This window comes from Rhinoraja longicauda, chromosome 2 (genome assembly GCF_053455715.1).
Source record: "Rhinoraja longicauda isolate Sanriku21f chromosome 2, sRhiLon1.1, whole genome shotgun sequence".
NCBI lineage: Eukaryota > Metazoa > Chordata > Chondrichthyes > Rajiformes > Arhynchobatidae > Rhinoraja > Rhinoraja longicauda.
In genome coordinates this window covers 65,367,487-65,383,416 of record NC_135954.1, presented here as the reverse complement: position 1 = coordinate 65,383,416, position 15,930 = coordinate 65,367,487, and the positions used below count along the sequence as shown (strand labels likewise).

The 15,930-nt window shown below is 38.2% G+C and overlaps 1 protein-coding gene across 4 annotated transcripts in view; it reads right to left on the bottom strand.

Moving 5' to 3' along the window:
- The window catches only part of adcy2b (adenylate cyclase 2b (brain)), a 371,550-nt gene that overhangs the window by 199,052 nt on the left and 156,568 nt on the right, over positions 1-15,930 (bottom strand). For all 4 annotated transcript variants that reach the window (XM_078428257.1, XM_078428255.1, XM_078428259.1 and 1 more), the window contains one exon: positions 7,329-7,843. In XM_078428257.1, the coding sequence (XP_078284383.1) occupies positions 7,329-7,526 (198 nt within the window). In that variant the 5' untranslated portion in view covers positions 7,527-7,843. The remainder of the gene's footprint in view (positions 1-7,328; positions 7,844-15,930) is intronic.

The window sequence follows — 15,930 nt, the reverse complement described above, 5'->3', positions numbered from 1 at the left end:
ATTAAGTCCATGAATCCAATCTATTCTACATATTTACAGTAATGTGTTATAATTAACAAATAAGAAAAAAATGACATTGATTTAATGGTTTTATCATTCCACAGATATAGATAACCTACTGAGTGCTTACTGCAGTTTTTATATTTATTTAGATCACACTTATTGTGTTTGTTGTGAAAAAGACATAAACAACTTACTCAAAATGCAATTAAAACTCACATTTATAATGCCGCGATTCAGAATAACTAATTAAATGGTTATAAATAGTGCTGTGCCCAGTCGGGTTGCTACTTATTTCTGAAACATCAATAATAGACTTCCTCTACATTATGTTGCCAAACACATTCCCAATTACACAACATGTGGTCAATTGATTAATTGAAATTTCAGTAACCCTTAAAAGTTTTGACAAGGTTACATCATTATTATCTTTAAAACAGATATGCCCTACAATATTGTTACTAAGTGCGCTTTATACTCTTGTTAGGAAGTCCCAACCGTGGCTCCTCTTGATTGACAAGGGCAAATTGGAAGGGAATAAAAACACCTACAACAGATTCAATGGTTAATTTACAATCCTTTTGTTTTCAGTGGAAAAGACCCAAGAAAATAACTTCCCCTTACGTCCTAATAGTTGAATTCTGCCATGTTGCATGCTCTAGTTGGCAACAGTTCACAGTTGTTTTCCTTATACATCTATTTGAGTGTTTAGTAACAATGCCATTATTATTTTTGAGTCTGTCTATCTAATGGTGTTTATTCCTATTTTCATCAAGTGAGCCAGGAGGAGTCAGTGAGACCATGGCAGTGATTTGGTTTGCAGTTTGCAGATCTAAAATGCTCTGGCAGCATTCGACAAGGCCCAATACTGTGGCAGAGACATGCTGACAGTAAAGACTATGTACCTATTATTAAATGTCTCTGATAGTCAACACTAAGAAATAATTTATGAAGTTATTTTATGAAGTTAATTTTATGAAGATCCCTTTCTTACCTCGACTCTGAACCCACATTCAGATTATTGAAATTCCAATTCTATACCAGTCTCATTTTTCAACTGTGATACTTCAGCTCACCATCTCCCTTCACTTTGCAAGGCTCAACATATGCAGTGGCAGGAAGGACTCCTCTCGCTGCTACATAAGGGGATTCTCAAATTAGTGATCCTATTTTTCTGTCTGTGGTATGATTCAAGAATTGGTTTTTAATAATTGTTTAAAGTTGCACATGTATAAGGAAAGAATAAGATTAGATTAGCTTATTACCATATACATCAGAAGTTCCTTGTGCACATGAAGCTTGCAGAGTAAACACTGTGTATATATATATATATATATATATATATATATATATATATAACGTAATGATAAATACAGCAATAAATACTGGCACAAAACAGCAGAATGTGCAAGATTATAGTTCTGTGTGAAGCAGTGCAAAATAACATTAAAGTACAGTAACAGAACAACTAAGTAAGGAAATATGACAGCATCTACTTGGAGGGTGAGTAAGAGGTGCTTGGTTCAAGAGTTAGCTAGCAGTTGGAAAAATTCACCCACAATGTACCTCCTTGCAATATTTCATTCACCCAGTACCTCATTGCTCACTGACACAGACTCCCATCTCATTAAAAAAAGCTTACATCTTGAAATACTCAAAAAATGGTCTTGGTGGTACCAGTCTACAAATTGATGGATGATAGTTGTTATAGTACCTGCCTCAACAACATCTTCTGGCGGCTCACCTACCAGTCTTTGTGTAAAAAAAAATGCCCCCTAAGTTCTTATTAAATTTTTCCCCCCACCTCACCTTAAATCTATGTCCTCTGGTTCTTGATTCCCCTACGCTTGGTAAAAGAGTCTGTGCATTTACCCTATCTATTCCACTAATTCCATGATCTTGTACACCTCTATAAGATCACCCCTCATCCTCTTGCGCTCCAAGGAATAAAGTCCCTCTTAGGTTGGGCCCTCGAGTCCTGGCAACATCCTCCTAAAACTTGTCTGCAACCTTTCCAGCTTAACAACATCTTTTCCTATAACAGGGTGACCAAACTTGAACACAATATTCTAAATGTGGCCTCACCAATGTCCCACAATGTACTTCCATGCATTTGCCCACTCACTCAACCTGTCCAAGTCACCCTGCAACCTCCTAACATCCTCTTTGCAGTTCACACTGTACAGTTCCAGCTTTGTGTCATCCGCAAACTTGCTAGTGTTACTTCTAATTCCATCATCCAAATCATTAATATATATTGTAAATAGTTGCGGCCCCAGCACCGAGCTTTGCGGCACTCCACTCTCCACTGCCTGCCATTCTGAAAAGGACCCATTTATTCCTACTCTTTTCTTCCTGTCTGCCAAACAATTTTCTATCCATGTCAATACCTTACCCCCAATACTATGTACTCTAATTTTGCTCACCAACCTCCCGTGTGATACCTTATCAAAGGCTTTCTGAAAGTCTAGATACACTGCATCCACTGGCTCTCCTTGATGTATTACAAGGGCCCTTGGGGTTGTCTACAAGCAAGTGCAGACAAGATAGATTGTGTTCCAGTACATGGCAGAGTGGATAAGTCTCTCCAGCATACAAAATGTTTACTTGCAAAGCCATACATGTGTGGTCAATCTGTAATGCTCCCTAAACACTCAAGCAAAGCACTTTGTCCACTTCCAAAAGATACTTGTGAAGCCTCTGCATATTTTTTTCCACTTGCGGTATATTTCCTGGGATTGTGCATTAATTTGTCTTGAAGTCAGTATGAATCCCTAGAGCACCACATGAAACTGTTGAATGTGTGAACACAGCCCAGTTCATCACCAATTCGTCACTTGCTTCCACCCAGTCCTGATTACAGTGCTTTGCTTCGGGAAGGCTGGAAGTATTGTTAAGGATGCCTGTCAGCCTGACCATTACATTTTCTGTCTTGTACTTTCTGGGAGAATGAATAGGAGCATCAATGCTCAGATGTCCAGACTTAAGATTAGCTTTTTTTTCCAACTGCTAATAATTAAATAATTAACAAACAACATGACTTGCTCTTTCCCTATAACTTCCTCACCCAGCAACTCACAAACTCCACCCAGCAACTCCCACATTGGACCTCTTGACCCTGTTTCTACTGACAAAACACCCTAAGCTCAGGAATTTCCTATTTAAATCTTCTTGCCTCTATTTCCTCCCTGGGGTCTGTAGTTACTATTGGTATGTGGTTTTCAATGCAGTCGCTCTTCCTGTTTTTAGCTCTAATCATATGTACAGGGATCAAGGGATATAGGGGAAAAAGCTGGAATAAGGTACTGAAATTAACCTCCACTGTAGATCTATGATGCAAGGAAAGAGTGATGCCCTGGCTCTGATTCTGGGTGAACATTCTGAGATTAACATGTCATGGCTGTTGGTATTCTGCCTCAGATTGGTTTGTGGGAGTCTATAAATATTAGTCTTACCCCTCGACTGTCTGGTATGAACCTGGCTGCGGTTGAATAATTCACATAGTTCCTTTTATGCAGCATCATTTGCCAGCATTTTAAGCCAACATTGTGGAATGAGATGTGACAATGTTTAAATCTCCAGTTCAAAAATGAGACCCTAAATTATATTACATGATTCACTATCTTAAGCTGCTCTGCTATTTTCCACTTCCCGTCTTTGGGGAATGTGTTTCTTCATGCAATGTTCAATAAAATTAGTTTATAATTTTAGCATGCATTTTGCAAAGGGGAAGTATGACAATCAAATTCATTCTCTGAACCATTTTTCTCTGTTTTTTTTTGTATTTGTATGATTTCATTCTCTCTTTATTATTTCTGAAACAATTTTTTTGATTTAACATAATCTCCTATTTTCTAACTCATACTTTCCACACACATGTTTTCCTGGTGCAATTTATTAGCTGTTCTTTGTTTCCTTTGTACCTTAAGGTTAAATACAGTTGTAAACATACTAGAACTAAACATAGCACAAAAAGTAAGGAAATTTGTGTTTGGTAGATTATTTCTTTGTTATAACAATGCTTCTTGGCAATAAATCTTATACCGTTGGAAAGCCTGTTTATTTCCCTTTTAAATGGTGCCACATTTGTAAGGAACATGCATTTGTGGGATGAGCAGCAGAGCTGAGTATATGGGTTGCGCCCATGAAAAATTTGCCAAATCTTCTCTGCCAATGCCAAACAGCTTATTCTGCTGTTGCTATTGACTCTTGTTTTGAGCTTCTGGTACCCCCAGGTGCTGACAAGAATGGGATGCCATCCCACAACAGTGTGTGACCAGGCTGGTGACCAGCATGAGGAGGAGGTGCCAGGCTGTTATGGCTGTGTATGGTTCTTCCACACGCTACTGTGGCTCCTGTTTATTAAATGAATAAATTGTTAAATTGCCAATATGTCTTGTTTCTTCAGACTTCAATCATCCAATCCACCAAACAACACTGAACAAGAGTCAATGGCAGAATAAGCTGTTTGGCATTGGCAGAGAAGATTTGGCAAATTTTTCATGGGCGCAACCCATATACTCAGCTCTGCTGCTCATCCCACAAATGCATGTTCCTTACAAATGTGGCACCATTTAAAAGGGAAATAAACAGGCTTTCCAACAGTATAAAATTTATTGCCAAGAAGCATTGTTACAACAAAGAAATAATCTACCAAATACAAATTTCCTTACTTTTTGTGCTATGTTTATTTGCAGACCATAACAAGTTTAATCTCAAATAGGCATTTGCAATGGAAAATATGTTTTGTTCTGTAGGTAGAGAGGTTTACGAAGTATTGGAGTAAGCCAAAGCATACAGTCAGCATAGCCTAGCTGCATACCTGAATGATGGTATATAGATGGTATTATAGACAATGAAGATGCTTATCTAGAATTACTGCAGGATCTTGAGCAGCTGGACAAGTGGGCCAAAAAGTGGTCTATTCAGATAAGTGTGAGGTGTTGCATTTTGGGCCCTGAGGTATGTTTTAGAGCAGTGGGATCTAGCAATGCAAGTACATAGTTCCCCGAAAGTGATGTTGCAGGAATATAGTAGTGAAAAATACGTTTGCCACGTTGGCCTTCAACAGTCAGGGAATTGAGTGTAAAAGTTGCAATATTATGCTACAGTTGTACAAGGCATTGATGAGGCCACACTTGAGGTGTTGTGTTCAGATTTGGCCATCCTGTTATTGAATGGTTGCCATTAAGCAGGAAATAATGCAGAGAAGATTTATTCGTTTTTTGCCAAGTCTCAAGGAACTGTAGGGAGAGTTTGGCGAGGCTAGGACTTTATTCTGTGGAGCAAAGGAAGCTGAGGGGTGATTTCCTGCAGGTATATAATATTAAGGTTCCTCCTGGGAACCAATACTGCAAGGTTCCTCCTGGGCAGTTCAAGCACTTCAAGTGTTGCTTCATCTCAACAATTTGCTCCAATACATTTTTTTGTAATACGATGGTTTTCATTGTATAGACACTGGTCATGTGCTCATGGGCTGCATAATGGATTATTAGCCATCTGGTCAGAAGGTAGCACTTGCCATCCAGTAACCACCATGTGATGCTTGGTGGCTCAAATGAAGATTACTGTAAAATGCAGGCATCACACTAGTTACTGGCCTGCATGGTCTGCTGTTTACGATCATTCAACATATGGGAGTTGAGGGACTGAAATTCCTTTCAGTTTTGATGTGGGATTGTGTGACACACTGTTCATTACTTTAGTTTTACTTTAATTGTAGAGATACTGTGGAAACAGGCCCTTCGGCCGACCAGGCCGACCAGCGATCACCCCGTACACTTACATTATCCTACACAATAGCGACAATTAACTTTTTTTTACCACAGCCAATTAACCTACAAAGCTGTACATCTTTAGAGTGTGGGAGGAAACTGGGGCACCAGGGGAAAACCTAAACGGTCACGGGAAGAATGTACAAACTCCGTACAGATAGCATCCGTTGTCAGGATCGAACCCAGGTCTCTGGCACTGTAAGGCAGCAATTCTATCGCTGTGCCACCGTGCCACTCAGACATTGATTTGAAGACATTCAGCATCATCCCACACCCACAGTGAAACTTAAAAACAATGTTGTCTGATTTCCTCAGGTTACATGGAAACATTTTTCCCTTGACTATTTTCCCCCCATGGCAGCTTTTTCTTGCTTATCAATTTCTAAAGTAACTTTTAAATGGTATCCACTTCCTGATAAAAACTACATTCTAACCAACTAGCTTTGCATAATACAAATAGTATTCCCTAATTCATCCATCTCATTACATCCCTTCATGTTCTGGGAAAACTCATTGTAGCAGGACTACCTGTATCTCTGAAAATGGCTAATACCAGGTCTAATCTCAGCTCCTTTATTTTGTAAGGACAAATTTTCACACAGCAATTCTTCATGTATTATAATACCCTAACCTTTCCTCCTTCACTGGAAATTGTAATATTTCTGCATAGTTGCCTGCATTGAGAAATGTTAAAGTTGACATTCGTCGTGGCACGATCAGCATCAGTAGAAATACATAAAATTTACCATGGCATTTAAGTAAGATTCAGAGATTCAGAAATATAGATACACCTTTCAGGTGGGTGGGGGATTACTGCTATTACTGCTTAAGAACAAGCCATTATGGGTAAACTCAGTTAAAAAAATAGTTGTAATACACTTCTAAATTAAACTATTTTTGAAAGTCTTTGAGAAAGTGATAATCCATGAGAATAGAATAATTTGAAATATGAAGACACAAGGAACTGCAAATATTCTGATTTTTCACATTTCTAACATTACTGCATTTCAGTTAAAAACAAAAGTAAAGTTATCAATATTCATGTGAACATTGGATGTAACCAAATCAAAGTTTGCGAATTTGGTAGATCGTATGCATATATCGTATTAGTCTCATGAGCACGAATGCTCCAAATTTGCATGATAATGCTTTCTATGCACTTCATAAATACACATTGCTCGATCAAAGAACAATTTGTTTGCTTTATTTACCATTTTCCGAAAGCATTTTTCTTTCCTTTTCTCTATAAGTAACATTTGTGAGAACTTGGGACTTCATCGCCTGCTAGAATGTTGTTCACAGCAGAGGTGCTCTGACTGCCCTTATGATTTCTAACCGGGTTTGTCAGTTAACGATTATGACAGGGACACAGAATCTGTCAGCACACATATTCCAAGCAATTTATAATTTGCTTTACTAAACAATACTCTGATCCTCATTTATTTGGATAATAAATTAATACAGTTGTGATGCCTACTTTTTACATAAAAGCTTAAATAATGGCAATTGTGATTGTTCAGTAATTATTAAACATTAAAATATAAAGGATCTTACCAGCCCTGAAGCAAAGAAGACAGCGAGTAGTGATAAACAGGCTCCCATAACAATCAGAAGCAAGAAAACAATCAAAGGATGCTGCTGGCTCATGCAGTAATACGACTCATACAGCCAGTCGGTTGACTTTTGTGCAGCTGGGACATCGTCAGTTCTGTTAAGCAAATAGCGTCTCCTCTTCATTGTGTCTTGCCACATAAAAAACAGCAATTAAGCTTTTCAACCCTCAATTAACTGGAACAAAATCAGCAAGTTGCAGTTGAGGGAGCATACTCATATCATATTGCTGAAGCAACATGTTGAGTTGTGATGATCGTGAAGCAAACTGTGAGCAAGACTGATGTACAGAACAGAGGGTGCACTCATCTCAATCAAAATGCATCATCCTTGAGAACTATCTCCTTGCATAATCGATGTTAAACCACAGTAGCAAATAGCTTTCAATTGATGCAATGCAACACGAGAAAAAGTCCCTTATTTTCTTTTGTGATCAATCTCCCATTCTTCTAAATAACCTACAAAAGAAAGAACATATTCAGTTAGTTAACTGATTAGGGCATCTGATGTGACCACATGTAGGAAACATAGTAGAATTGGATCATGAATCTAATACACCTTGACAAGATTTATTTCCAAGCCAGAAGAATAATTGAAATATAATCCAATGAACTGCAGTTCTGTTTCCCTCTAGAATTTTCAGAAATTATCAATAAGATTTGAACCAACTAAAAAGGCACACTACATATCATACAAAATAATGCGTGATGCATGTTCTACGCGTATAATGAAGAAACCATCAGACATCTGCAGAGAAGAAGTTTTACTTGTAACAGGGGATTGTCATTACCACAGCTGCTGTAAGAATATAAGTAAATTACAATGCGTCCATCAACAGCACAGCTTAATATGCTTTCACACACTCATTCCTCTGCGACTGGGGAAATATATCTTAACACTTTTTCAGGGTACTTACGTTGGGGGATCTTAAAATATAAAATACCATAACAGGTGAGTAATCTGTCAAATTTTACTCATCATGCAATACACGTTTTCTTTTGAATTTTTCTCATCCATATTATTCTGTTGATTTCATGCATGTAATCCTCCAATGCATTGTCCTAGAAATTCGGATTGTTGCTTAGTTTAAAGGCAATTATTTTGTAATAACAACAAAGAAATCTACCTTTCTGGAATAGAATTCCAACAAATGAAGGTAGACAAATCTCCCAGGCCTGATTAGATATATCCAAGGACATTGTGGGAAGCTAGAGAGGAAATTGCTGGTGCTCTGACTGAGATTTATTTAGTTGTTAATTTTAGTTTTGGAGATACAGCATGGAAACAGGCCCTTCGGCCCACCAAGTCCACACCGACCAACGATCATCCATACATTAGTGCTATGCCACACATTAGGGACAATTTACAGCAACTAATTAAACTATTGTATTGGATGCGAAGGCTGGTGGAGTGAAAGGTGAGGACCAGGAAAGGGAGCTCTATCTTGTTCTGTCTGGGGGGAGGATGAGAAGGATCAGAAATACAGGACACACAGAAGACATGTGTGAGGGATTCATCTATGACAGGATGGGGGAAAGCCATATTTATTAAAGAAAGAGAACATCTCCGGAAAGCCTCATCTTGGGACCAGATGTGGTGGAGATGGAGAAATTGAGAGTAGGGAATAGAAACATAGAGAATAGGTGCAGGAGTAGGCCATTCGGACCTACGAGCCAGCACTGCCATTCAATATGATCGTGGTTGATCATCCAAAATCAGTACCCCGTTCCGGCTTTTTTTCCCCATATCCTTTGATTCCCTTTACCCTAAGTGCTAAATCTAACTCTCTCTTGAATAATATCTGCAAGAGGCAGAGTGGGAGGTGTAATCCCACTAGCTGTGGGAGCCGGTGGGTTTGTAGTAGATGTCAGTCGATAGTTTTTCTCCTATGACGAAGACAGAGAGATCAAGAAAGGGGAGAGAGGTGTTAGAGATAGTAAGTACATTTGAGGGTAGGGTGGAAGTTAGTGGTAAAGTTACTGAAATCAGCGAGTTCTGCCTGGGTTCAGGAGACAACCGTGATGCAGTCGTTAATGTAGTGGAGAAAGAGTTTGGAAACAATGCCTGTGTATGTTTGGAACAAGCTCTATTCAATGTGTCTGATAAAAAGTCAGGCAGAGCTGGGGAACACGCGAGCGCCCATGGCTACACCTTTAACTTGAAGAAAGTGAGAGGAGTCAAAAGAGAACTTGTTGAGGGTGAGATCGTTCCACCAGGTGGAGGAGAGTGTAAGTACATGTAAACTGATAGGGTCTCTGTTCAAGGAAGAACCGGAGGTAGACCTTCCTGGTGGGAGGTGGAGGTGTACGGGTTTCAGCTGTCTTTGTGTGTGCTTCCAAAGGTAACTAATGTGGAATCTGCTCTCAGAGTACTGGGCAATTGAGGTTTATGACTCTCCTTAGTCGTGAAAAATTGACACATTAAGATCTAGAGATGGCATCAAATCATTGTCAACACTACGGATATTCTCTTAATTAGGTACTAATCTTTTCAGAATCCTTTCACATGCTTTATCTTAAACATTGCTTCTGTGGATGAATTAAGGACGGTGTTCTGTGGAAAGAATGCATAGTGGAGAGAATGCTTTCCCATATTAATAATCTATGAGAGCTTATGTTCTTACCATTGAAACAGCGTATTATGGTGCCAGCCACTGAAATAATTAGCATTAAAAGTTAATGAGATTTTTCATTGATTGTATTTTGTCACAAAATATTGCTACTGACATAATATTTTCTCATCTTTACAAAGTCAATAACTTTTAAGCATTCTTAAACGTTATTTTAAGTATTCTTAAAAGCATGTCAGAGTATTATTCCCTTTATATTGATTCATTTGTGTATGCAATTAAAAGTTATTCAATACACTTTACCCCTTTATTCATAAGTAATTGCCTGGAAATGTTAGTGCACCTGACCAGGTGTTCAAGGTGGGCACGGTAGCAGACAGCTAGCATTTTGGTAGTTGGACTGAAGCTGTAAACATGTGTTGTATCCTTGGCCTTCAGCACAATCAACCAAGCTGGCACACATTCAGGACAGAAAACATCCCTGTCAGTATTCCTTTTCGAGGCCAGGGACAGTCATAGGACAAAATGAGACTGCATAATTGGGGGGGGGTTGGGCCTGAAGTTTGGATGAAGTGGTGGGTGAGGAGCAGGATGAGGAATCTGCATCTGGATATTGGAGGCAAACACCAAGCTAAGGATCCTCATTTTTTTCTTTTTGTGGAGGGAGTGGAATTTGGAGGAGGGAGAAAAATTACTGTTTTCAAGAATCAAAAGTTGCGGTGAGCGATAATATGGGCAGGACTTGTATCATTTTGGGATTAGGAGTGAGATCATGGAATGATGGTGGTAAGGAGCCAATTGTTTGAAGAATAAATGAAATAATTTATCTGCCTCATTTGCAAATTAGTTTGAAGTTCAGAAGATCATAAGATCATAAGTGACAGGAGCAGAATTATGCAATTTGGCCCGTCGTCTAGTCCTCCATTCAATCATGGCTGATCTATCTCTCCCTCCTAACCCCATTCTCCTGCCTTCTCCCCACAACACTTGACACACATACTAATCAAGAATCTATCCATCTCGAAGTTGTGATAATAAAACTTTATTGACCTGGAATTGCCCAACTTTGGGCATTCCACAGATAAGACGTTCTCCCCACAAAGCAGCAAAATAAGTCTTGCATTGGGCTTAATGCCATCCCGTGTGCTGTTCAACTGGAAGTGATGTTTATTACGTTTGACTCTGGGAAATAAATATGTAATGTGTCATGCTGTAAAAATGTGTAATGTAATCAAATTTCCAGGCAAATATTTCCAAAGCAAAACCTGCAAAACCTGCCATAAATTTTGATTTACTGTATTTAAGATAACCAATAAGAAAAGCAGTAAATAACATGAGACATTGCGAAGGTTCAGAGTTTAAAATAGGTCTTCAGATAAAGCACTCAGTCATTAACAACCAACTGACAGAATGGGAACAGTGGTAGTGCTCACATTTGAAACAAGGAAATCGATAATAGTGCGCTTTTTATAAAATGGTGAATGGTGAAATTTAATTAGGATACCATTTTTCAGAAAATGATTGAACTATGATTTGATAAAAAATATGTAAAAAGGATAAGGATATTCTTGCTATTGAGGGCGTGCAGCGTAGGTTTACTAGGTTAATTCCCGGAATGGCGGGACTGTCATATGTTGAAAGACTGGAGTGACTAGGCTTGTATACACTGGAATTTAGAAGGATGAGAGGAGATCTTATCGAAACGTATCAGATATTAAGGGGTTGGACACGTTAGAGGCAGGAAACATGTTCCCAATGTTGGGGGAGTCCAGAACAAGGGGCCACAGTTTAAGAATAAGGGGTAGGCCATTTAGAACTGAGATGAGGACAAACTTTTTCAGTCAGAGAGTTGTGAATCTGTGGAATTCTCTGCCTCAGAAGGCAGTGGAGGCCAATTCTCTGAATGCATTCAAGAGAGAGCTAGATAGAGCTCTTAAGGATAGCGGAGTCAGGGGGTATGGGGAGAAGGCAGGAACGGGGTACTGATTGAGAATGATCAGCCATGATCACATTGAATGGCGGTGCTGGCTCGAAGGGCCGAATGGCCTCCTCCTGCACCTATTGTCGATTGTCTATTGTCTATAAGGACTGTTCAATACTTTTCTAAGTAACCAGCATTTCTGTTTTTGTTTCAGATTCTAGCATCTGCAGTTTTATTTATTTTCCATTTATTTGTGTAGAATTATGTGTAATAAACAGTGTTGAAATTATATTGTTATTTTGTTAATGATCCATTTCCTCATGTCAACTACCAGGTTGAACCTATAAAGTTGTTGGTGTCCATATCTATAAAACCTAATATTTCTGAATGTCCACAGAGGTTCACTTCCAGGTTTTGCAAAAGCAATGATAGTGAAAGTTCCATTGACAATATTCTCTGAAACTGACTGCGACTTTAGGAGTCCAGTTTAGTTTATTGTCACGTATACCGAGGTACAGTGAAAAGCTTTTTTGTTGCGTGCTAACAAGTCAGCAGAAAGACAATACATGATTACAATCATTTACAGTATATAGATACATGATAATAAAATGACATTTTATGCAAGGTAAAGCCAGCAAAGTCCAATGAAGGGTAGTCCGAGGGTCATCAAAGAGGTAGATAATAGTTCAGCTCTGCTCTCTGGTTGTGGTAGGATGATTCAGTTGCCTGATATTAGCTGGGAAGAAACTGTCCCCGAATCTGGTGGTGTGCATTTTCACACTTCTAAACCTTTTGCCTGATGGGAGAGGGGAGAAGAGGGAGAGGCCAGGGTGTGACTCGTCCTTGTTTATGCTGCTGGCCATGCCGAGGCAGTGTGAGGTATAAATGGAGTCAATAGAGGAAGGTTGGATTTTCTGGGTTGCGTCTACAATTCGCTGCAATTTCTTGCAGTCCTACTTCAATTGGAAAATCTGAAGTTTCAATCAGTTACCCAAGCACCGTTACATTCAGGGCTGTTTGCAACGTTCTCCACTGCAATGAAGTTGAACTGAAATGACTATTAAGACTTTTACGAACTATTTTCAGTAAGATACCCACAACTCTGCATACTTACTTAAACCTGGTCTGAAAAAAGCTTTAAAATGGATACTAAACCAAAATTTGTGCTTAACAATCCATCTGGCACTAAAACCAATTTAATATTTAGTTACATAGTTTCAAAATATAAGAGTTATTAAAATATTTTAAAAGTTTAGAATATTGTAGCTTCTTCTCTAAACGTGTTCTGGATAATATTTAAAAGTTAGATTTTGTTTTTCACTCTGTGAGAATCTTTTAATAAGAATGGCTGTTCAGCCAACCTGATGATATTAAAGTTGCTGAATGCCAGAGATTCCATTGCACTGACATCTGACTGCAGCGCTGGAAAGGTGCAAATTCTTGCCAAGATCGCTAGGTCGTAGTGGGCAACAATGTTTGAAATCAGCAGAAAGCTCTGTTGCAGTCAACAGTAAATTTTTGGTCATGAGAATTAAGTGCCAATGGAATTCAAACCCTCAGCTGATTAAATTTCCAAATATGGTCGAAAATAAAATGACACATGAAAAGGAAATCAGATAAAAATAATTCAATGCCTTTATCTAGTTCCTGATGAATGAAATTATTTTGGATTGTTTCATATGGTACGTAAATAATGTTCTTACCTTTGTAACTTGGATTTTGTCATAATGCTTACTTTGCCCACTTGATAGGCCGAATGGCCTAATTCTACTCATTTTACTTATGCCCTTATGACCTTATTATTCTGCAGAATTTTGTGGTCGTGTTTTGCAATTTACATATTTGGTACTTAAACAGAAAATTATGTTCTGAAATATCCTTGAATATCTTTTCCAAACTTTTTCCAGCTTAACACATCCTTCCTATGACAGGGTGACTTAAACAGAACATAATACTTCAAGTGTGGCCTTACCAACTTCTTGTACAACTGTTACATAACATCCCAACTTCGATATTCAATATCCTGACTGATGAAGACCAATGTACCAAAAGTCTTCTTAACCACCTTCTCAACACTTGCCACTTTCAGGAAACAATGTACCTGCACTTTAGAACCCTCCATTCTACAACACTTCCCAGGGTCCTACCATTCACTGTGAAGGTCCTGCCCTGGTTTGACTTCCCAAAATGCAACACTTCACACTTATCTACATTAAACTTCATTCCTCAGCCCACTAGCCCAGCTGCTCAAGATCCTGCTGTAATTTTTGATAATCATCTTTGCTATCTATGATATCACCCATTTTTGTGTCATCTGCAAAATTACTAATCATCCCATCCAAATCATGGATATAAACCACAAACAGCAATGGGCCCGGTACCTAAAGCACACCACTAGTCACAGGCATCCAGTCCGAAAAAACAACCTGCCATCACCTTCTGCTTCCTTCCATGAAGCCAATTCTCTATCCAGTTGGCTAGCTCTCCCTGGATCTAACGTGATCGAAGCTTCTCGAGCAACCTTGCATGCAAAACCTTATCAAATGACTTGCTGAACTCCAAATAGACATCTATGGTTTGGACCTCATCAACCTTTTTGTTTACTTTTTCAAAAAACTCAACTAGATTTGGAAGACACGATCTCTCACTCAACGAAAAGGATAAATATCAGCATTAATTGATAGTTCAACAATGACTGTTTATATGTTGCTAACCACTTTCATATCTTTGACTTGTTCTGAAAACAATAGTGTAGTTTGCAGCCATTTACTTGAGAACTAAATATAATTATTAAAATACATGAGTGATAGTTCCATAATTCATGGGAATACTCAGCATTCATGGGAAGCATTTCTAGAAATTGTAGATCTGTAGCCCGTGATATGCCATCCGTTCATATTAATGTCAGTCCTTACAAAATAATTTCTGCCTAGTGAGTGGAACTAATTTGTCTACCATTTGCATTTGTTCATATTACCAAATTACATAAGTAACTGTCAGTCAAGGTTAATATAAGCTGCTGCATTCCTCTTGCCAGTAAAACATTTACTTCTGGGTTCCCAGGTTTCTATGAACCTCTGCTTAAATAGGCCTCAACTAATCATGTCTGAATTGTATTTCACTCTCTTTACATAACCTACAATTTTGTGATGTATTTCATGTGTAATTATCAATCTTTAATAAAAGACCAGTCACTTTATGATTAAATGTCTTGGAAGACATGTTTACTATCTTTGTATCAGGAGCAGAATGACAATCTGATTCATGGTGACATGGAATAATCAGACTTCTATTGCCACCAAACTTATTCAGAAAGTCGCCTGAAAAGGTGAATGATAACACTAGTAAATATTGATCTTAGAGTCACTCAAATTTTCGCTTGGGACAGATTGCTGATGCAGTCTTGTATGTTCATGTGAATGCATGTATGAATGTAGTATAAGCAATCCTAGGTTAAATTTTCAACAATGTAGATGCATCTTGCACTGCCTCGGTTCATTTAATGATTCAAATAATAGCTTCTCGGCAATTATATTTCTGAATGCAGTTTTGATCCATAAATATTTTAATGAGGCAATGTGTGAGTGCAAACATACACTCTAACTTAACTCTTACAAATTTTAAACACTATTGATTGTATTATAATTTCCTGTTAAGATTTTGTGTTACTGGACTTGATCTTCATTTTGTGGAATCAAAAAATTGCTTTAGTTTCGAGTATTTTAAAGTCAGATGCATATAAATATTTGTATTGTGCACCCTATTCAATTAAATGCCTGCTTAAATTTCAGACGTGGTCTGATCACCATTATAGATTTCTACACAGTAGCTACAGGAAAAAAATATAGCTCAGATATAATGGGATGGTGTTCATTTGAACTTGAGCATGAATAAAGAAAAACTAGACTGAATACCTAATCTGGAGTACCAAGTATTAATGTGCAATGTAAATGAATTTCTGCGTTTTCTTTCATACTAAATGAATTTCTGCGTTTTCTTTCATACCTCATGATTAAAATGGTGATTCATGCAACATGCTAAATTGAAATCAATGC